General features: G+C 43.7%; 1 protein-coding gene across 2 annotated transcripts in view; it reads right to left on the bottom strand.

Annotated features, from left to right (window-relative positions):
- Positions 1-24023, bottom strand: part of LOC141091492 (probable ATP-dependent RNA helicase DDX60) — a 361948-nt gene that overhangs the window by 254462 nt on the left and 83463 nt on the right. For both annotated transcript variants that reach the window (XM_073577118.1, XM_073577110.1), the window contains exons 9-10: positions 12977-13132; positions 4766-4910 (exon numbers count right to left, since the gene is read on the bottom strand). In XM_073577118.1, the coding sequence (XP_073433219.1) occupies positions 4766-4910; positions 12977-13132 (301 nt within the window). The remainder of the gene's footprint in view (positions 1-4765; positions 4911-12976; positions 13133-24023) is intronic.

Raw genomic sequence — 24023 nt, forward strand, 5'->3', positions numbered from 1 at the left:
CCGGATCGAGGCTTCGCTCTACGGTGTATACAGGTACCTGGCTAAGAGGCTCTGGCCTAGTCACCTGCTTCTCTCTGCGCCACGCGCTTGTTACAGTTTCTGGTTTCAAATGTGAGTCACCTCCCGACACGGAGGATAGCAGGGAACTGGCAGTCTGTCATCCACCTACAGTGAACCTATACACGGGGGAACTGTTGAGTCAGCCTGTGCCCAAGAGATGCTTTGCTTTCACAACCAACTCTGTGCCCGACTGTCCGCTTAGCTTTCCCGCCTGGACTCCCGCTCTTAGCGCTTTTTAACACGGCCCTACCTACCGCAGTCACATGCAAGGGTCGGTGCCATTACTTGGTGATCCTTCTCTTTCATGCTCTATCACATATTAACATCCACAATAAAGCATAAACATATATATTTTTCTTTTACATACTAAAATTGAGGTGATGCTTATATTTATATATGTATATATATGTATACATGTATGTATAGGTTTCTTCTTTTCTTTTACATCTGTATTACTTTCAGATGGCGCCATACTAAAATAATCATCATTAATGGATACTGACATTCACTATCTGTATATTAATAAGCAGTCACAATTTTCTTTTCATTATTTTTCATTATTTTTAATTGGTACACAGCGTCATATTGATTACTTTATTTCCGGTTTTCGGCATGTATTATGCCCCATTTCCGTCCTATTTTACTTCCACATATGCCCCACTTCCTGTAGCGCCTGCGCTGTTGTGACTATTGGGATGTGTGTATCGCCTGTGCCCCACTTCCATCCTGATTGGAGGAGGACGCATGCGCAGGTACCCTCCTGGGCGCACACACATCCTGTTTCCTCAGGTGAATTGTTTTAATTCATTATACACCATATAAATTGTTCCTAGTCTGGCGTTTTAACACACATTACCCTCACAGATGGCGGCACTGGTCCCCAATATAATGCTAATCAGGTTTGCTGTTCTATACATGCTTATTACCCTTTTCTCTTTTTTTCTATTATGACGCCTATCCAAACTCTTTTCTTTTTTTCTTTTCGTTCTTAGAACTCTGAGACTCCATTATATCTCACACAGGTATTTTCTACTTATTGGTTATATCCTGTTTTACTTTTCTTATGCACGATTCCTTATGGTACCGCATGGCCGCATCAGGCTCTCTATTATTTTATGGTTTATAAATCATTATGTGTTCCCTTCTTTTTCCACAGTACATGTACAATTATGTACTGGGATCCTTCTCTGATGATAGACTCATGACCTCAATTTGCGAATCTCATTTTATTATGGACATGTCTGTTTTCTTTTGTATTAAAATAAAATAATGGTCATTTGTTATTTATGAGGTCAGTCAATATCCTGTTATTATTGAGGATAATTCATTTTTGTAAAAGATTTGTAATCTTGAGCTTTGTTATGTTTTATTTAGATAAATATCCTTGAGAAAGGCCGCTTTGGCCGAAACGTTGGTTTTCTGTGTGACTGACACCTATTGAATAAAATTGCATCATTTGAAAATCCATTTTTTGCCTCAGGTTTACTATTATATTATTGATTTATCTTTCCTGGAGGCTTGGTTGTTTTATCCCCCTTCTATACGATATATTGCTTTCACAACCGACACTGTGCCCGACTGTCCTCTTAGCTTTCCCACCTGGACTCCCGCTCTTAGCGCTTTTTAGCACGGCCCTACCTACCACAGTCACATGCAAGGGTCGGTCCTTGTCTGAAAATCTTCCCCCCCTGCAACATTGGTGACAGTCTCGGTAGTTCCAGAATCGGTGCGAGAAAGGGATACCCAATCTTGTTTTCCTTTTACAAAGATTTCACCTGCGTCAAATCCTGAGCAAATACTGAGCCATTCCTGATCGTGTGCACATACCCTTAGTATACTGCCAGAGCTACAATAGAATCGTGTAGATCACAGCATTTTCATATATTTGAATGGCTCATTCAAAGTCCAGACCTAAATATTATTGAGAATCTGTGTCAAAAGATGAAAATTGCTGTTCACAGACTCTCTCCATCCAATCTCACTGATCTAGAGCTATTTTGCAAAGAAGAATGCGCAAAAATTTCAGCCTCTAGATGAGCAAAGTTGGTAGAGACATACCCCAAAAGACTATTAGTGGTAAATGCAGCAAAAGATAGTCCTACAAACTATTGACTCGGGGCTGAAGACTAATGCACCTCACAATTTTCAGATTTAAATATTAAAAATTATTAGAAAACCATGTATCATTTCCTCTTCACTTCACAAACACTTGCTACTTTGTGTGTATGTCGCATAAAATTCCAATAAAATACATTAAAGTTTATGGGTGTAACATGAAAAATTGTGGAAAAGTTCATGGGGTATGAATATTTTTTTCAATTCACTGTATATGCCTGATACCATTTGTACAAAGTCATTATCAAGTTCTTCATTAAAGAATGTGCTGTTATTATAAAATGGGCTCAAATTTTCCTTATTTGTTAAGTAAATCTGGGATTGCTGTACCATTTGTTGGCATGCAGCCTACGTGTTAAAGCACAAGAGAAAACTAACTGGCAGCACACACACCATGAGGATTTGGTGTTTTGGGCTGTAACACTATATCTTGGCAGACGACTGTCCTTACACTAGGAGATACCAGGGCGATTGGAGACTTTATAGTAAAACTAATTCACCATGAATTAATTGAATTTGAAATGATTGTCTCATCTCTACTGTACACGCAGAAAGTACACAGTAGAGAACAGTAATATTAAATGTGGTAGATCTTCAGCATAATCTGCACGTACTACAGCCATATACACTTTGGAAATCTTTTTCCTAATGTGATATTACTGTAAGACTTCCATAACATGCCCCGTTTCAGAGTTTTTGCTTTTTTCTTGTAAAAAAAACACTTCTTAATTTCAGCGTTTTTTCATTCTGTTTGTAATTAATGGTTTTGTATAAACACAACAATATTCCGGACTTACATATAAACCCTTGCCGAAATGAAGCAAAGAGATCCAGAAAAAAATATTAAAATATCATGTTTATTAAATACAAATAAAAATGCAAACCACTAAAAACTGCCCAGTAGAAGGCACAGTATACCCAAATAACAAATGCAGGTAGTTTGAATTTAAAGCCACAAAAATCACAAATGAAAAATTACATAAAATCACATATAACGGTAACATGATCTGCAAGTCTGGGTCCCTATATCCATTTTATACTAAAAATATTAGAAAATACAAGAAATTCAAAAAATTCTAGGCCACAAAGCAGATAATGGATCTCATATAGCTGAAAACATCATATGTCTATAAAGATGTAGCGGCAACATGACTGACCAGTCTAAGTCCCCTAATCCATCCTTATGAGTAAACTGCTCCAATGTGATTAAAAAGTTAGATATGCGCATGCCGCTTGTCATCAGGCAGAGTCCTCACCTGTTCACGTACTTTTTCAATTTTGTATGGCGCTTAATGATTTGTTATCGGCGTTATTTAAACACAGCCAGCCCGTCATTGGGACACGCCCCCGGAAGAAGCTTAATGCGAATCGCGCGTTGGGGTGGAGGAGGCTGCGGTGCCCATCGCTAATTGTAGCTACCTTATTCAGGTATTGTCACTTTGTTTGTTTATATCTAACCTTTTAATCACATTGGAGCGGTTTACTCATAAGGATGGATTAGGGGACTTAGACTGGTCAGTCATGTTGCCGCTACATCTTTATAGACATATGATGTTTTCAGCTATATGAGATCCATTATCTGCTTTGTGGCCTAGAATTTTTTGAATTTCTTGTATTTTCTAATATTTTTGGTATAAAATGGATATAGGGACCCAGACTTGCAGATCATGTTACCGTTATATGTGATTTTATGTAATTTTTCATTTGTGATTTTTGTGGCTTTGAATTAAAACTACCTGCATTTGTTATTTGGGTACACTGTGCCTTCTACTGGGAAGTTTTTAGTGGTTTGCATTTTTATTTGTATTTAATAAACATGATATTTTAATATTTTTTCTGGATCTCTTTATTTCATTTTGGCAAGGGTTTATATGTAAGTCCGGAATATTGTTGTGTTTATATGTATATTGAAAGTGCCAGATTCTAATAATTATTAAAGGACAACATTGGTATATTAATTCATGGTTTTGGTAACCTTTTATTTGGTGCATGCATTTTTTATGGCTTTTTTCTGTCCTATAGAAAATACTATTCAAAAAACACCAGAAATAAAATGCCACAACTAGGGCATTTTGTGTTTTGAAAAAAATAAAATATCAGCGATTAGAGTTGAGAATCAATTTGTGAAAACCTGGTTCAGTGGATATGCCAATAATCTGTAGAAGCCCTACGAACCACTTCCTATCAGTAGGCCCAGAGCGGCGACATTTGTATATCATGCCAAAACAATGATGTTGCATCGGTCCTACAAAGAAGAGGTGCTTGGGATTCTGGCAGGTACGAAGAGGCTCGAAGGGCTCCCTTAGAGCAGACATGGACACTGGTCCTGTGAAATGATTCACTTATTTCTATAATAAACTCAAATAAAAGCAAAAAAAACGTTCTTGATTGGAGTATAATTTCTTTGGAGGTGCATGAATTTATAAACTGGCGTGCACCGATAAATAAATTAGGCTTGTCTTATTCCTGCATGCCTATTATTAAGACTGACATGCAAAACAACAGTCTTATTGAATCGCGACCTATCTTTGGTTTGTTTTTTATTGTTACATCATATCCTAAAACATGATGCATTAGGGCACACACATACCTGAGCAGTCCTCTTTTTCACAGTAATATGCTATGTTTTCCAGCAGTAACTTATCACTTATGTCAGACACATAGGTCCAGTCAATCATTTCAGTTTGGATGTGATCTTTCATTTGAGTCAAAGCAAGTTCCTCACATTGAGTATACTAGGAAACACAAAAAAGAATTGAAAAAATAATAGAAAAAGCTGAAAAAATAATCAGAGAAGATTTCATTAGTTGACAATCTGATCCCCAGCATAAGCAGTATGCATGTTAAATATTGTTCCACAACAGGGACTGAGTACTACAGCTATTAGTGGTAAGCCAGGAATCGCAATAGCATGCACATTGAAGAAGACCCCCACAGCAAAAATCCAAATGTACCCTCCTCGTTCCTTACTGTGTTAGGCTTTGCTACAATGGGGTTGTCTAGGCAAAATTAAAATTTTACCAGTGGCTTGAAATATTAACAAATCTAGAATGAAGCTGTACTCATCAACCAACACTTACTGGGATTCTAAGATGGCAGCTCCGTGATCTGTGCTTGCACCAAAGGAAAGAAGTCACCCTTCAAAGGAGCAACAGGACAAGGAACTGTGACTGGTTGCTGTGGTCATCGATGACATCATGGGTGCTGAAGACACCTAACCAGCCAATTACAGGTTTCGGAGGGCCTGCTGCCTGTTTGAATATTGCCGGCTTACATTCTGTGCAAACGCCAGCCATGGGTGCACTGAATTCTGGAAAGTGTCAATAGGTGAATGCAGCATAATTTTATGATTTAATACACCAAGCTACTGGTAAAATTTAAATTTTGCCTAGACAACCCCTTTGAGTTCCCATATACATTAGGCAAAAGTTAGCCTAATCCACCAATATCAAACATAGAGAAGGATTCAGCGTGTTGAATTTTAAAGAGAGCCTGTCAGCAAAAAAATGGTATTTACCAGCAGCTGCAGGGGCAATCAGCAGTTAAACACCATTTGAGGCCTCTTTCACACATCAGTATTTTTGATCAGTATTTCATCAGTATTTGTATGCCAAAACCAGGAATGTCTCCAAAATAAAGAACAGGAGTCAGTCTTTCAATTATATTTTTTTCTCGGTAAGTTCCATTCCTGGCTTTGGCATACAAACACTGATGCAAAATACTGACCAAATACTGATGTGTGAATGAGCCTTAAAGCATGTGCTTGTGTCTAAGGGCTCATACTCACTTGCGGGAAAAATAACGGTCCAATTCCATGCGATCCCCCCCCCACGGAACATCCATATGACATTCGTAAGACATGCGTATGCAATCCGTATGCAATGCGATTTTAACATGAGCTTTTACATACAGCAGTTCTCTCTATTTAAAAACTCATGTTAAATAGCATTGTAAAAAAACTGTACACATTGTTTTAAAACAAAATAATCTTCAAGACATACACTCACTGGCCACTTTATTAGGTACACCTGTCCAACTGTGTGTTAAGACTTAATTTCTAATCTGCCAATCACATGGCGGCAATTCAGTGCATTTAGGCATGTAGACATGGTCAAGACAATCTCCTGCAGTTCAAACTGAGCATCAGTATGGGGAAGAAAGGTGATTTGAGTGCCTTTGAACGTGGCATGATTGTTGGTGCCAGAAGGGCTGGTCTGAGTATTTCAGAAACTGCTGATCTACTGGGATTTTCACGCACAACCATCTCTACGGTTTACAGAGAATGGTCCGAAAAAGAAAAAAAATCCAGTGAGCGGCAGTTCTGTGGCCGGAAATGCCTTGTTGATGCCAGAGGTCAGAGGAGAATGGGCAGACTGGTTCGAGCTGATAGAAAGGCAACAGTGACTCAAATTGCCACCCATTACAACCAAGGTAGGCAGAAGAGCATCTCTGAACGCACAGTGCGTCGAACTTTGAGGCAGATGGGCTACAGCAGCAGAAGACCACACCGGGTACCACTCCTCTCAGCTAAGAACAGGAAACTGAGGCTACAATTTGCACAAGCTCATCGAAATTGGACAGTAGAAGATTGGAAAAACGTTGCCTGGTCTGATGAGTCTCGATTTCTGCTGCGACATTCGGATGGTAGGGTCAGAATTTGGCGTAAACAACATGAAAGCATGGATCCATCCTGCCTTGTATCAACGGTTCAGGCTGGTGGTGGTGGTGTCATGGTGTGGGGAATTTTTTCTTGGCACTCTTTGGGCCCCTTGGTACCAATTGAGCATCGTTGCAACGCCACAGCCTACCTGAGTATTGTTGCTGACCATGTCCATCCCTTTATGACCACAACGTACCCAACATCTGATGGCTACTTTCAGCAGGATAATGCGCCATGTCATAAAGCTCGAATCATCTCAGATTGGTTTCTTGAACATGACAATGAGTTCACTGTACTCAAATGGCCTCCTCAGTCACCAGATCTCAATCCAATAGAGCATCTTTGGGATGTGGTGGAATGGGAGATTCGCATCAGGGATGTGCAGCCGACAAATCTGCGCCAACTGTGTGATGCCATCATGTCAATATGGTCCAAAATCTCTGAGGAATGCTTCCAGCACCTTGTTGAATCTCTGCCACGAAGAATTGAGGCAGTTCTGAAGGCAAAAGGGGGTCCAACCCGTTACTAGCATGGTGTACCTAATAAAGTGGCCAGTGAGTGTATATCTATGTATATAGATAGATACAGTAAAAGTCGGCAGATGCCGCGTACAGTAAAGAATAGAATAGATAGACAAGACATATACACATAGGATAGGTATATACAGCTCTGGCAAAAATTAAGAGACCACTTTCAAATGTTCAGTTTGTCTGATTTTTTTTGCTTTATAGAAATATTTTTGAGTAAAATGTAAATGTAAAATGTAAATTGCTCTTTTATTCTATAAACTTCTTTCAACATATCTCCGAATTTCCAAGCAATAAATTTTGTATTTTTTCTGACAAAGAAAATTGGTAAAAATTTCTAAAAAAAAAAAACAGTGCTTTCCGACCTCAAATGATGCAAAGAAAACAAGTTCATAATCATTTAGAAACAACAATGCTAATGTTTTAACTCAGGAAGAGTTTTGAAATCAATATTTTGTGGAATAACCATGACTTTTAATAACAGCTTTCATGCGTCTTGACATGCTGGCCACCAGTCTTCCACACTGCAACTGGCTCAAAAGTGTAAGCAGTTTTTCTTTGTTTAATGGCTTGTGACTATCCATCATCCTCTTGATTACATTCCAGAGGTTTTCAATGGGGTTCAGGTCTGTAGAATGGGCTGCCCATGACAGGGTTTTGATGTGGTGGTCTCTTAATTTTTGTCAGAGCTGTGTGTTTGTGTGTGTATATATATATATATATACACATATATGTCATACAAACACACATGTGTATATATATACAGTGAATAGCCGTTAATTCATTTGTCGGCTTCTGTAAAATAATTGCAGAAGCTGACAGGATAGCAGGATAGAAGACATGGTTTACATATACAATGGCTTACTATATCAATGAGATTTATATATGTCAGTGACTACTAATTTTATTAGTGTATTTGTGTAAAATTTGAAAAAAATTGCGTGCAATTTTCCCTGCCAGAGAGGAAAAGCCAGTGACTGAGGGCAGATATTAATAGCCTAGAAAGCCCCCCCCGGCTAAAAACATGTGCCCCCAGCCACCCCAGAAAAGGTGCATCTGTAAGATAGGCCAATTCTGGCACTTAGCCTCTCTCATCCCATTGCCCTGTAGCAGGTGGCATAGGGGGTAATAAGGGGTTAATGTCACCTTGCTATTTTAAGGTGACATTAAGCCCTCATTATGGAAGAGGTGTCAATAAGACACCTATCCATTAGTAATCCAATAGTATGAAAGGGTTAAAAAGACACAAACACATTAGGAATAAAGTCTTTTAATGAAATAATTAAACACACAGGTTTCTCATCTTAATTAAACAACCAATCCAAGCGAAGCCATCATTCTCCTGTAAAAAATAAAAACAAACAATATCCCATACCTGTCCGCCGTACAGTCAAGTCCCACGCTGCAATCCATCTCAAGGGGTAAAATAGTTTACAACCAGGAGTGGTGCTAATGCTACCTGACTGGCTGTAAACCACTGTGGAATGAAAGAAAATCTGCCGAGCAGCCTCCCCGCCTGACTGGACATGAACTCTGTAGTGTGAGAAAGTTTCTGAACACTTTCCAACACTGCCGAGTTCATCTCAGGTCAGGCGGGGCCTCTGGACAGCCTCAGTGACGTCAGCGCTAGTCACTGAGGATCCTACTTTTCTGGGGTGGCTGGGAGTAGATGTTTTTAGCCAGGGGGGCCAATAACCATTGTCCCTTCCAAGGCTATTAACCCCTTCCTTACCGATGACGGTATAGTACGTCATCGGTAAGGATCCCCTGCTTTGAGGTGGGCTTCGGCGGTGAGCCCACCTCAAAGCCGCAACGTGTCAGCTGTAATGAAAAGCTGACATGTGCCCGCAATAGGCGCAAGCGGAATCGCCATCCGCCCGCGCCTATTAACTAGATAAATCCTGCTGTCAAAGCTGACAGTGGGCATTTAAATAGCACTTCCGGCCCCCGGGCCTGAAGTGAGCTCATTGCCGACCCCCGTCATGTGATCTGGAGTTGGCAATCCATTGCCCTGACAACCAGAGGTCTCATAGAGACCTCTATGGCTGTTGCAGGCAGATCGCTTTGAGCGCCGCCCGGTGGCTGGCGCTCGAAGCACAGCAGTAAATCTGCTACATATGGGCGATCTGCTCATCGCCCATATGTAGCAGAGCCGATCGAGTTGTACATGCTTCAAGCCTCCTATGGAGTATATTGAAGCATGCCAAAAGTGAAAAAAAAAAAAAAAATTTGAAAAAAAAAATTAAAAAAAACCTACAAGTTCAAATCACCCCCTTGCACCCCAATCAAAATAAAACAATAAAAAAAATCCCACATACACATATTAGGTATCACAGTGTTCAGAATCGCCTGATCTATCAACAAAAAAGAAGCATTAACCCGATCGCTAAACGGCGTAGCAAGAAAAAAATTTAAAACACCAGAATTACGTTTTTTTGGTCGCTGCGACATTGCATTAAAATGCAATAACGAGCGATCAAAAGAACGTATTGGCACAAAAGTGGTATGATTAAAAACGTCAGCCCGGCATGCAAAAAATAAGCCATCGCCTGACCCCAGATCACGAAAAATGGAGACGCTATGAGTCTCAGAGGATTGCGCAATTTTTATTTTTTTTTTGCTAATTTTGGAATTTTTTTTCACCACTTAGATAAAAGAAAACATAGACATGTTTGGTGTCTATGAACTCGTAATGACCTGGAGAATCATAATGTCAGGTTAGATTTAGCATCTAGTGAACCTAGCAAAAAAAACCAAGCAAAAAACAAGTATGGGATTGCACTTTTTTTGCAATTTCACCACACTTGGAATTTTTGTTCCTATTTTCGAGTACATGACATGGTAAAACCAATGGTGTTGTTTAAAATTACAACGTGTCCCGCAGAAAATAAGCCCTCACATGGCCATATTGACAGAAAAATAAAAAAGTTATGGCTCTGTTAAGAAGGGGAGCGAAAAACGAAAATGAAAAATCTGAAAAAGCTCCGGGAGGAAAGGTGTTAATATCTGCCCTCAGTCACTGGCTTTCCCTCTCTGGTGCAGAAAATTGAGCGGAGCCCACTCATTTTTTTCCTGTAAATACATTGTTTTATTAAATACATACAGGTCCCAAATTTTACACACACATACTACTAACACTATTAGTCACTGACATGTATAAATCTAACTGTTCTGCAATGGTTTACTGTATGTAATCCATGTCTCTTATCCTGTCGGCTTATGCAATGATTTTACAAAAGTCGACAAATGAATTAACGGCTATTCTATTATGTATCTCCTTATGAAATATATATATATATATATATATATATATATATGTGTGTGTGTGTGTGTCAGTGACATATATATATATATACATATACAGTATATACACCTATGTGTATACATGTATTCTATCTTTTGTATTATAATATGTCAGTGTGATTTTACTGTATAGCTGCATATGAATTGTTGGCTTTTCAAAGGACACCAGTGCGTAAAAATGGTGCGAGTGCTGTCCGATTTTTTTCTCGCACCCATTGACTTGACAATTTCGGCTGAGAAAAAACTCACAAATGAGATGTCACCTATTGAATAACATTCGTCTGAGTGCAATCCATTTTTTTAACAGATTGCACTTGTCTGTATTTCTCGCAAGTGAGTATGAGCCCTAATTGCAAGCGTGGCTGAAGGATGAAAATGAAGTTGTATTCTCCCTGCAGCTGCTTGGGGTGGTTCTGGGATTGTGAACAGTTAGCACTCACTACAACATGTAGTGAGATTTGACTGTTCACAACCCCGATGCCACCTCAATGACTTGCATCAAACCAACTAATCAGAAAAGAATCATCGGAAACCAATTAGTTAACATGATAACTATGGCCCTGTTGAATGCTCCTGTAACCACCTTACTACTCCACCAGAGAACCACGATGAAGCACAGTGTGTAGTAGAAGCGACTCAATGAAAAGAAAAAATAGTTGACAGCTCCTATTTTTCCACCATTAAAAATAAAGAAATAAAAAAACAATCATTCTGGGTATCACTGCATCTGGTGTATAAAATATAAATTAATTAACCCAATGGGTAAAGACTGTGAGGAGAAAAAAATTTTTTTAACTGCCAGAATTGTGCTTTTTTGGCAATTCTACTGATAATGCCTTAATAAAAAAATCAAATCATCTTATCTATATGCCAAAATAGAAAAATAAAAATGTTAGCTCAATATGCAAAAATCACATTTACATCGATGTAAAAATGAAAATGTTACAGATCTTGGAAAATGGAGGCAAAAAACTTTTTTTTTTTTTTTTTTTTTTTACAAATTTCCTCTTTTTTTTCTCTATTTAAATAAAAAAATTACAAATTTGACATTGCCATAATTGAAATGACCTGGAAAGTCATACTACCAACTAAGTTTTACAACACAATGAGCATCGTAATAAAAAAAATCCTAAAAACAATTGTGAAACGGTTTTTTTGTTTTGCTAAATTTCACCACAGTTTAAACTTTTTCCCATTTTCAAGTGAATTAAATGGTGAAATGAATGGTGTATTCCAAAACTACAACCTGTCCCACAAAAAGTAAGCACTAATATGGCTGTTATTGCAAAACCAATAAAGTTGTGGCTCTTGGCAGAAAGAGGGAAAAAAATTAAAGGGAATCTGTCAGCAATTTTTTTGCCTATCAGCTGCGGCCCCGCCATCAGGGACTTATCTACAGCATTCTGTAATGCTGTAGATAAGCCCCCGATGTACCCTGAAAGAGAAGAAAAAGGAGTTAGATTATACTCACCCAGGGGCGGTCCGGGTCCGGTTCGATTCCGGAGGGAGAAGAGGTTCAGCGCCTGCGCACTGCAGTATTCTGCTCTGCCCTCAACAGGGCAGAGCAGTGCGCCAGCGCTGGAGCCGCGACGGGCAGGAATGAAGAGGACGTCATCGCTGCAAGATGGGAGGCGCCGGACGGGACCGCGACTCCCTCCGGACCCAAACCGGATCGCCCCTGGGTGAGTATAATCTAACTCATTTTTCTTCTCTTTCAGGGTACATCGGGGGCTTATCTACAGCATTACAGAATGCTGTAGATGAGCCCCTGATGGTGGTGCCGGCAGCAAAAATGGGGTGACAGATCCCCCTTAAAGTGTAAAAACAACTTGCCGTAAATGGTGTAAATTATACATTTTCATGTCCCTGTGATGTTTGTATATAAGAACACATTGTTCAATTTAAAACCATGCAAATTTCAGAATATTCTGATGCTTTAAAACTGCAATATGTCCTATTGGTCACGGTTTTCATTGGAGTTTTTTTTAACTGAATACTTTCAAGATGCAAATTATTAGTGATAATGGCAGTCGGCAGTTAGTAAGCAACAAAAAATATTGATACTGTATTAAAAATGCCTTAAAACATTCTCTTTCTCGCTCACGATTCTGGCATAATATTAATAATTATGGTAATCCTAATTGACCTAAAACGGCAAAGATTTATTCTGATTTCATGTCAGATATTGAGAAAAATATGCATATGTGTCTTTATATTTAGTGTATGTAAACTTCTCGTTTCAACTGTATATGTACACCAGCAGCATGCATCACTGACACCATTACTTGTAGAACAAGAAATTATTGCGTACCATGCAGATAAATGAGGAAGCACTTCTGGTCCATTCTGTATTTAGCTTTCGGATTCGCGCTCGCTGTGAAAGTGGCAAAGTGATCATAAATGCCACACAGAGGCATTGCATTTTGCACAAGTCAATTGCATCTTCCAGTGTAAGACTGTCCTTGTCCTTTAATAAAAAAAGAAAATGCTGTAAAATGATTTATATGTTGTATTAGAAAGTACACTCTTTTCCTACACTTTACTGCATCATTTTAAAAAGGTTGCAAAAGGAGCTTAACAGCTTCCCATTCAGTTGCATGTAAAAATTTGGACACCCCTGGTCAGAATTACTAACCTAATTTAATTTAAGTTAAAGGTTACACATTTCCTTTGTATTTTAGTAAAAAAAAAAATTGTCGTTTTTTTTTCATTTTATAAATTACAAGTGAAATGGGCCGATGCAAAAGGTTTGGCACCCTTGGGGATTTGTGTGCTCATTAAGATCACATTGACCAGGGTTTCAGATGCTAATTAGCCTGTTAGGGTTATGGCTTGTTCACTATCATCGTTAAGAAAGTTCAGGTGATGTCAATTTCCCAGCTTTATAAAAGCCCAGCCTCCTTTAATGTTGTACAAAAAGACAGCAGCCATGGGTTCTTCTAAGCTGCTGCCTAGCACTCTGAAAATGAAAATAGTGGAGTCCCACAAAGAAGGAGAAGGCTCTAAGTAGATACCAAAGGGTATGTGCACATGTTGCGGATTCGTGTGCGGAGTTTTCCGCGTGGAATCTGAAGAATCCTGCGTTTTTACTGGGGATTTCCTGTGGATTTTGTGCGGATTTGGCATGCGTTTTTACACCTGCGGATTCCTATAACGGAATGGGTGTAAAAATGCTGCAGAATCCGCACAAAGAATTGACATGCTGTGGAAGATAAACCACTGCGTTTCCGTGAGGATTTCTCTGCAGCATGTGCACAGCGTTTTTTTTCCATAGGATAACATAGTGCTGTACATCACTAGCGAATCTGCAGCAGATCCACAGGACCAAATCCGCTGCGGATCCACACACAAATCCGCAACGTGTGCACATACCCAAAGGCTTTTCAAGTTACCTTTTCCACAGTTCGAAATGTAATTAAGAAATAGCAGTTAACAGGAACAGTAGAGGTAAAGATAAGGTTTGGAAGACCAAGTAAAATTTCAGTGAGAGCTGCTCGAAGGATTCCTAGAGAGGCAAATCAGAACCCCTGTTTGACTGCAAAAAACCTTCAGAAAGCTTTAGCTGACTAGTAGACTCTGGAGTTGTGGTACACTGCTCTACTGTTCAAAGACACCTGCACAAATATGGCCTTCATGGAAGAGTCATCAGAAGATTTCTTCGGGTGTCAGCGGATGAGACTACCGCTTCCATCATCCGAACCTGCTGCTGTTAATAACAGCAAGAGCAGGAGCGGCTGATGGGTGTATTCATTAGCCATCTCCTGCGCTGTAAATAATTTTTTTTTACAAATGGCGTGGGTTCCCCTGTATTTTTGAAAGCCAGTCAAAACTCACAGTTGGGGGCTGCTTATCAAGAATAGAGGGATCCCTCACGCTGTTTTTATAATCATTTAAATATTTTTAAAAAATGGCGTGGGGTACCCCCATTTTTGACAACTAGCCTTGCTAAAGCAGACAGCTGGGAGCTGGCATTCTCAGGCTGGTAAGGGGCCATGGATACAGGCACCCCCAGCCTAAAAATAGCAGCCTGCAGCTGCCCAGAAAAGGCACATCTATTAGATGCACCAATTCTGGCGCTTTGCCTGGCTCTACCCACTTGCCCTGTAGTGGTGGCAAATGGGGTTAATATTTGAGGGGTTGATGATACCTTTGCATTGTCAGGTGACATCAAGCCCACGGATTACTAATGAAGAGGCATCTATGAGACACCTATCCATTACTAATCCTATAGTTATTTGGTAAATAAAGACACAGCAACAATAGAATCCATTATTAGAAATAAGACTAGACACAGTTTTATTTTTTAAATTAAAAATAACCCAGTTGTACTCACACCTGAATGTTGTGGTACAGTAAAGGGTGTTTTACTGGATGGGAGATACATTTCTCCCAGCGGATTAATGTTTGGCCAGGTTTTTCCCTAAAGACAGGACCTGCGATGATGTCATGGTCACATGATCAGCCCATGTGATGTCTACCTCACCGGTGGGAAGGGTTATGGGCTATGTAATGGAGGCTGGTATTTGGCACATGGTGAGTGTGTGTCTGGATGTTACAGGAACTTGGCTGGACTTAGCCTGAACTTGTAAACAGGATCCCCGTGCTGCAGGACTATAGCAGCAAGACTCTCAGCAACCCTGGGAATGGAACCTGGCGGGTGCCGCAGAACCTGGCAGACACTTAGTTAAGCCCGTCCCATGCAAGGGGTGAGTCTGGGACCAGTGGTTCTCCAAGCTGGAGTACATTTATGTTTTTCCCTTATTTTCTGTTAACCTGCTGTTTGCAAAGTGACATTAAACCACTGAAATTAGACTTTGAGCCTGTGTGTTGCCTCGTTACTGCAGCCCTGCCATTACCTACCAAAGCGAATCCCTACAATTGGTGGTCTGAATGCGGGCAAACGCAGTGAGGCCAGGCTGTTTTTGCTTATTTTTGATCGGTACCCCAGCCTATGCCCGGGGTGAAACAAGTGGCACAGACCCAGGCGGGGAACTCAAAACCCTCATAGAGGCCATGCAGCAGCAGGCTACATGTCATGTCCGCCATGTCTGCGATGTCTGTTTTGTCTCAAGAACTCCTGGAGCGATGTGCATGCGCATAGCTTGTCTGCTATCCTGCTTGTTCCCTAGAGCAGTGTGCACACTCACCTCATGTCTGAGCTGCAGAATGCCTGCGTTTCTGCTCTGTCTTCTGTGATCTTCTCGTCATGTCTAGAATCTCTGATCAGGTTTCTCTGTCTGGATCCTGCTCTGTCTGGTTCTGCAATCATCTCGTCATGTCTGGAACGCTGATCATGTGACCTTTCCTAGGATCCTGCACTGTCTGGTTTGGTAATCATCTTGTCATGTCTAGAACTCTGATCATGTGACCTGTCTAGGTTTCAGCACTGATTCTGCAGTCGTCTCGTCATGTCTGGAACTCTGATTATGTGACTACGCTCTGTTATCCTGTGGATCTGAACCCGAAAGTGCTCCCCTGGTCCTGACCTGGAAGAGGAGGTGCTATGCCCTATATCAGGCCGCCCCTTCCTATGCTCAGGGCCTGAGTATTGTGTTGTGTCCCTGCCTGGCTGCTTGGTCTGTGGGGCGCTCCCTCTATTCTGTGCCCTTGCACTCTGCTCTGTCGTGCATCTCTGCACACGCTCCGTGCTCGTATTCCGTCTCTGGTCTTGTGTCTTGTCTAGTGTTTGTCCTTCATGCCATGTTTTGTCCCTGCTCTGCTTTGCCTTGTAGTCCTTGTTTGCTCTGATTCTGTTCCGTGTTTCTGTCCACGTGTCATGTCTCTCTCTGCTTTGTGGCTTCAGGTACCCTGCCTCTGTCTCTGTCCCTGGTGTGTCCTTACACGTGCAGGCCTCCGTCTCTGTACCCTGCCCTGACGTGTCCTTACACATGCAGGTCTCCGTCTCTGTACCCTGCCCTGACGTGTCTCCCTACATGTGCAGGCCTTCGTCTCTGTCCCTGGCGTGTCTCTACACGTGCAGGCCTCCGCTCTGAATCTCTCCCTGGCGTGTCTCTACACGTGCAGGCCTTGCTCTGTACCCTGTCTAGTCCCAAGGTCTTTCCTTGGCCCGGCTCTGGGCTTCGGCCTACACTCCGCTGCTAGACTGTCCCTGTCCCTGTCCCTGGCATGCTCTCCGCATGCGCAGGTCTCTGTCTTGTCCCTGTTGTTTCGTGCGCTCTTGCACATTTCGTACTAGGCTTTGCCATGCTGTCTCGCATGTGGCTCTGTCCTGTACCCTTTGCCTAGCCCTGCCTTGTGGCTCCGTGCCTCCGTGCACGTGCCTGGTCGCCTGTGCCTGCCTGGTGTGCCTCAGCCGTGCCGCCTCTAGCCGTGCTCGCCTGTGTGCCCCAGCCGTGCCCCGTCCAGTGCTATGGTGGTCTGGCTGCGTGGCCCCGCAGCGGTGCCGCTTCTAGTCGTGTCCGCTTGCAACTGCCATTGTCGGTACCACCTGCCGGTGCTCCCAGCCGTGGTCTCTGTGCTTCCTTGCACTCACGCTGGTTCTCACACTGTGCCTTTTCGTGCTACTCTTGCACAAAGCCTTTGTCTCTTTTGCTCTTCTCTGACCCCTAGTTTGCCTGCCGGATTCCATAACCTGCCGACCGCTGCCAGAGGTCCAGACCTAGATGACTGCGGCCTGATGTCCGGAGCTGATGTCCGTAGCCAGATACCTGGACCCTGTAGGTCGATGCCAGCATTTGGATTCCGATGTCACCGTACTCTGTGCCTCTCCGTGGCATGCCCCTTGGCATGCGCAGGCCACCATCCTGTGAACCTTACCCGTCCCTGGTATGCCCCTTGGCATGCGCAGGCCACCGTCCTGTGAACCTGACCAGTCCCTGGCATGCCCCTTGGCATGCGCAGGTCTCTGTTCTGTGAACCTGATCCTGGCGTGTCCGTTGACACGCACCATGTCACTAACTCTACCTTGTTTCCTTGCATGGAACCCTGGCTGACTTCTGGATGTCCGGATCCTGCCGATCATCCTCTGAGCTACAGACCCTGATGCCCTGGTTGATCGTGGACTGTTGTCCGGAGTCCGATGTCCGCGTACCATCTGCTCGTTCCATGCTTGGACCTCAGCGTGCCATTGCACGCACCCTGTTCCACGACTCTGTGTGTTCACGTTTGCTCCTGTTGCACCCTGAAGAGTTCCTCAAGTCTTGGACCTCGGCGTGCTCTTGCACGCACCTTGCCTTATGTTCTGTGTGTCCACGTTTTGCACCTGTTGTACCTGAAGTCTTCCTTAATGAAGTTTCTTTGAATTAACGACTCGTCTTGCCTTGTCTTGTTTCCCTGAGCCGGCCGTCTGGTCCAGCTGCCGTGGTGGCTCACCCCCTTGGTCTTGCTCCTGACACTCCCTGTATAGGGGGTGGTACTCATTAGGTCAGCTCGCCCTAGGTGGGTGGGTGCCACGGCCCAGAGGGTCCACTCTTTCAAAGAAGAACGACTCAGCGTAAGCTGACGCTCGTCACACTACACAGCAGCAGCAGGCTATGCAGCAGCAGGAGGCCATGCGACAGCAGGCTATGCAGCAGCATGCTATGCAGCAGCAGCAGGAAACCAATCAGCTGTTGATACAGCATATCACGACAGCACAGACAAGAGGATCTAGCCGGGGAATCCATGATGTCCGGAAAGCAGTTCGTACAGCGGTTCCCAAAATGGAGAAGTCGGACGATGTGGAGGCATACCTGGAGATGTTCGAAGGAGTCGCTGAGAGAGGGAAGCTACCCCGGGACCAGTGGGCAGAAATCATCGCTCCGTTTCTGGCCCCAGGACCTTTGAAAGCATATCAGGACCTACCCATGGAGCAAAGGGCGGACTACACGGTCGTCAAGGGTGAGATACTGGCACGTCTTGGGGTAAATGTGTTAGTTCGGGCCCAGCGGGTACACCAGTGGGAGTTTACCCCCTCCAAGCCAGCTCGGTCCCAGTATTACGACCTTATGCACCGGTTATGAAAATGGTTGCAGCCTGAGATGTTGTCCCCCACAGCCATGCTGGACCGCATAGTGACTGATAAGTTTTGGAAGGCTTTGCCCCACTCCCTCCAGACATGGGTCGGAGAGTCATCTGTTGTGAATTCTCTCTCTGGCTTCCCTCTGGTGATTACTGAAGATAGTGGAGCTGGTCAGATTGAGAGTTCTCTTTCTGGGCTCCCTCTGGTGGTTACTAGAGGTAGTGGAGCTGATCTGATTGACAGAGGCTTGCCACCTGATAATGAGGAAGACGATTGGAGATCTGGGGTTTCTGATTGGGATTTAAGACAGCTGACTCCCTCTATCCCTGCTGGTGATTTTATTCTTGTGCCTTCTGAGGTCTGATGTACCCTACTCTTTGCCTGCATGTTCAGCTAAGTGGTTCATTTGCTATTCTGTTTGCATTTGATCTGGTTTTGTTTATCTCTGCTTTGTGCGGGTCAGCTAGCTCCGGCTGGGGCTGTGCTGATTCACCACCCATGTGTTACTGCATGTGCCAGTTTGTCTTGTCCCCTTTTATATTGGTCTCTTTTTGCTTTCAGAATATACCAGAGTGCTGATATAGAGTGGGGGCAAAGTCGTGCGACTTCAGTGTTTTTGTGCATCAGACGTGTTGGACTTTTTGCAGGGTTTTTTGCGTGATTGCAGACAGTGTCTTTCCTTTCCTGTCCTGTCTAGTCAGTGTGGGCCCCATTGTTTGCTCAGTCTATTTTTCTGCCTGCATTTGTGTTTTTATATTCATCTTGTCTCACCGACAATATATGTTTGGGGGATATCTATTCCTTTGGGGTCTGCTCCGGGGCAGTTTAGATTTCCCCTTTCTTGCTTTAGGATTAGTTAGCTCTCCGGCTGTGCCGAGGCATCTAGGATCATCGTAGGTACGCTCCACGGCTACTGCTAGTTGTGTGGACAGGATCAGGGGTCTGCATCCGCTTAGTTATCAACCTCTCTGGCTTTCTGTGACTTAGCCTGGCCTGCTATCCTCCTCGGTGACCCATTCATAACAGAATCACCAGCCTAACTGTAGACTCTAGGGTACTCTAAAGAAGGAAGGAATTTAAAAAAAATAAATAAAAAAAGTGTGAATTTTTTTTCAGATATTTTTCCTCTTTTTTTTCCTCTGGGGCTCTAGGAGGATATTTTTTGTCTAAATGGAGACTAAGCAATTGTCTGATCGTGTTGAGCAGTTCGCTGCTGAAGTGCGGGGAATTTCTGCCTATCTCTCTCAATCATCTGCTGTTGAACCAAAAATCCCTACTCCTGATGTGTTTTCTGGGGATCGGTCTAAATTTTTGAATTTTAAGAATAATTGTAAATTATTTTTTGCTTTGAAACCTAACTCATCGGGGAGCTCTGTGCAGCAGGTTAAAATTGTTATCTCCCTGCTACGCGGTGATCCCCAGGATTGGGCCTTTTCTTTAACACCTGGAGATCCTATTCTGGCTAATGTGGACGCGGTTTTTCAAGCCTTGGGGTTGTTGTATGACGAACGTAATGCTATTGATCAAGCTGAGAAAACCTTATTGCCATTGAACCAGGGTCAGGATTCTGCAGAGTATTATTGTCAAAAATTCCAAAAGTGGGCGGTCCTTACTAAATGGAATGATGATGCCCTAGCAGCTCTCTTTCGGAAGGGTTTGGCAGAAACCGTAAAAGATGTTATGGTGGGATTTCCTGTTCCCTCTGGTCTTGACGACTCTATGTCATTGGCCATTCAAATTGATCGGCGTTTACGTGAACGTAAAACTACACGAGAGGAGTTGCCACCTTTCGATCGAACTTCTGAACCCATGCAATGTGATAGGGTTTTGTCTTGGGCGCAATGTCAGGAGTTTAGAAGGCGTAATAAGTTGTGTTTTTTCTGTGGGGACGTCTCTCATACTATTGCTGTCTGCCCTAAACGAGAAAAGCGTTCTGCTCACACATTTGCGGTGGGCAGTGTACAGCCTAAGTTCCTTTTGGCGATTACCCTGATCTACTCCTTGTCCACGTTTTCCGCTATGGCTTTTGTTGATTCAGGAGCAGCTTTGAATCTGATGGATTTGGGCTTTTCTAAACGTTGTGGTTTTCCCATGATTCTATTGTTCTGGGTTTCCCTTGGTTGCAAACTCATAATCCTGTTTTAGATTGGAAATCTGTGTCTGTGGTGAGTTGGGGTTGTTAATGTGTTCTTAGTTACACTCCTGTTTTCTCCACCTCTCCCCAGTCTCATGATATTCCTGATTATTTGGCTGATTTTTCTGATGTATTCAGTGAGAGTAAGTCTGCGTCTTTGCCTCCTCATAGGAGTTATGACTGCAATTGAGTTAATGCCCGGGTGTAAATTTCCCAAGGGTCGGCTTTTCAACTTATCGGCACCCGAACATGATGCTATGCGATCTTATATCAAGGAGTCGTTGGAGAAGGGTCATATTAGACCATCCTCTTCACCTTTAGGTGCTGGGGTTTTTTTGTGGCCAACAAAGATGGTTCATTAGGGCCATGTATTTACTATCGTTCCCTTAACAAAATCACTGTTAAATATCAGTACCCGTTACCCCTGATTTCTGATTTATTCTCCAGAGTTAAAAGAGCCTGTTGGTCTACCAAGCTTGACCTCAGGGGGGCATATAATATTATTTGCATCAAGCACGAGGATGAATGGAAGATGGCGTTTAATAATCCGGAGGGACATTTTGAGTACCTGGTGATGCCTTTTGGGCTCACTAATGCCCCTTCTGTCTTCCAGTCTTTTATGAACGATACTTTGTGAATAAGTTTTTGATCATTTATCTGGATGATATTTTGATCTTTTCCAGTGATTGGGATTCTCATGGGGAACATGTCCGGACTGTGTTCTGGATTTTGAGGCAAAATTCTCTGTATGTTAAGGGATCGAAGTGCCTTTTTGGTGTACGGAGGATTTCATTTTTGGGATTCATTTTGTCCCCGTCGGCTATTGAAATGGACCTGCCCAAGATACAGGCCATTTATGATTGGGTTCAGCCCACTTTTTTGAAGGCTCTCCAGAAGTTTTTGGGTTTTGCTAATTTCTACCGTAAATTTATAAGTAATTTTTCAGGTATTGTTAAACCACTGACTGATTTGACCAAAAAGGTCGCTGATGTGGTGAATTGGTCTCCAGAGGCAGTTTCAGCATTTCAGGAGCTTAAGTGGAGATTCACTTCTGCTCCGGTTCTACGGCAACCTGATGCCTCACTCCCATTTTAGATGGAGATAGATGCTTCTGAGATTGGTGCAGGAGCCGTTTTGTCCCAAAGAGATCCAGTGACTTCTAAGATGAATCCCTGTGCCTTCTTTTCTCGAAAATTTTCCCCATCTGAACATAACTATGACTTGGGGAATCAGGAATTGTTGGCCATGAAAGGTACAGAGGTACTGCACCTTCTCCTAAGGTGTAGTGCCCCACCAACTAGGTAAGTTGGGAGCTCCTTTCCACACTCCAACACCAGCACCCACACACAGGATAGTTCAGCAATGGACCAGATTGCGGCTCCATGCTTAGAGGTTAGCAGAGCACCTTTCGTGGGTCCTTGCTTCGTAACACGAGATGTGCTGGGAGGTGGATGGAGTTAGGTATAAAAGAGTGGGAAGGTTTAGAATTGGAGTTCAGTTCAGTCTGGAGATCAGTCTGACAGAAGGTCAGTGGAGTAGGAAGTCACTCAGACAGGAGTGAGGATCCCTGGAAGAGGGATGGAGGAAGGAGTGCTGCAGCTGCCTCAGTGACCTGAGCCAGCTGGCACGGGAAAGGAACAGAAGGAGAAAGACGTAGACCTGCAACCTAAGCTTCCATAAGAGAGAGAAGGAACAGCATGGAATGAAGGAGTAGGAGAACAGAGAGGAGTTGTGGGTTGGGATAGGAACCCTGCCTATAGGTTCTCAGCGCAAGGCCGGGGCCGGTCCCCGAGGTTGTATGGACACTTATGGTTCTGCAGCAGACACCGGTGAAGTAGTTGGCTGTAAATGCACCACTCCCATCCAAGACTTGGCACACAACAGCAACACGGATAGAGAGCCGGTATCCAGGAGGTCCCTGATCAGGCTACAGCTGTTTGTCATACAAGTAGAGTTGTTAGGAACATCTGACAGGAGGAACTTCAGAGTAACTACGGTACTGGAGCTCTTCACACTAAAAGGCGCAATAGAGGAGTCATTCAGGACAGGTATATGTTGGCGGAGTGTTGGAGAGGAGAAACCTGACTTGCCCGGGAGGTTGATTGAGTCTCTGCCCCAGAGGACACGGCATGGAAGCGGGCACCAGTGGTTACCAAGAACTGTGAGTAAAGCGTTGAAACTGCAAGCCCTGGTGTCCTCCATTCCTTCTTGCATCCGCCAGCACTGCTACATTCCCTGCGCCGGACACTACAACATCAAGGTGTCCCCACATCTACACTGCCCTGGGACAACAGCCCTGCCTGTGGAGGGCTATACCACCATTGCTGCATCCCACCATCTGTCCCAGAGGATCTGTCTGCAGCGTCGGCTTAACACCTCCCTTGCCGAACACCACAGGTGGCATCACGAACTATTCCATTACACCATTACATTTCCCCATTGACATTGGGCGCCCAGGGCCACGGACTGGGTCACAGCTGCTGTGATACTTTCCCCCTGACACCAGCCCGGTACCGAGTACCCCACAGCCCTGGGAGGGCGACCCAATTTTGGCATCACGAACAGGATGACGAGACCCGATGCCATCGGGTTCTGTGCGCCTGAAATTTGTGAGACTTTGAACTTTTGAAAATGTGCAGACGACCTGATTTAATAGACTGTAAAATGGACATTAGAAATGGCCGCTGGCGCGGAGAAGGGGGGCGTGAAGAGATGGGAAGTCCTAGGAAAAGATCGCGAAGAGTATTGGGCCTTCCCTGCCTGAATTACTATGTGACAGATACATGGCCCACCCCCCGAGGGGTTCGCTTACTGGCTTGGTATGGAGGCACTGGAAGACGCGCCCCCGGAAGGAGGGGCAGAAGAAGCCAGTGGCGAAAAAGGGGCCGAAGCAGGAAGAATGCCAGAACGCCATTTTGGAGAGTGAGGGAAGGAGGCCTGCGGAGTGCGGAGAAACGAATCTCACTGGCACCATGGCTGAAGGCTCCGACCCGATCTCAGGAATGAATCACCAACAGCTGGAGGACGAGATTATTCAGCTGACGCGCCGCCTGCAACTGAGGCGAGAAGCGCTATGACATTAGACCTGCAGCGTGCCCAGGAGGGGCCTACACCTGCGGTGCCAGGGACATCGGTACCCGCCACTGCTGCATCGGATCTTTTCCTGGCAGACCTTGCAGAGCTTGGAGCCGCTGCCATGCCACCAGCAGCGTACTCTGTCCCCTCTTTGCCGCTAATACCGGAGGAGTTTTACGCAGCCCAGGG

This window comes from Dendrobates tinctorius, unplaced genomic scaffold, assembly GCF_039654945.1.
Source record: "Dendrobates tinctorius isolate UK_male_01 unplaced genomic scaffold, ASM3965494v1 ptg000008l, whole genome shotgun sequence".
Classification (NCBI taxonomy): Eukaryota; Metazoa; Chordata; class Amphibia; order Anura; family Dendrobatidae; genus Dendrobates; species Dendrobates tinctorius.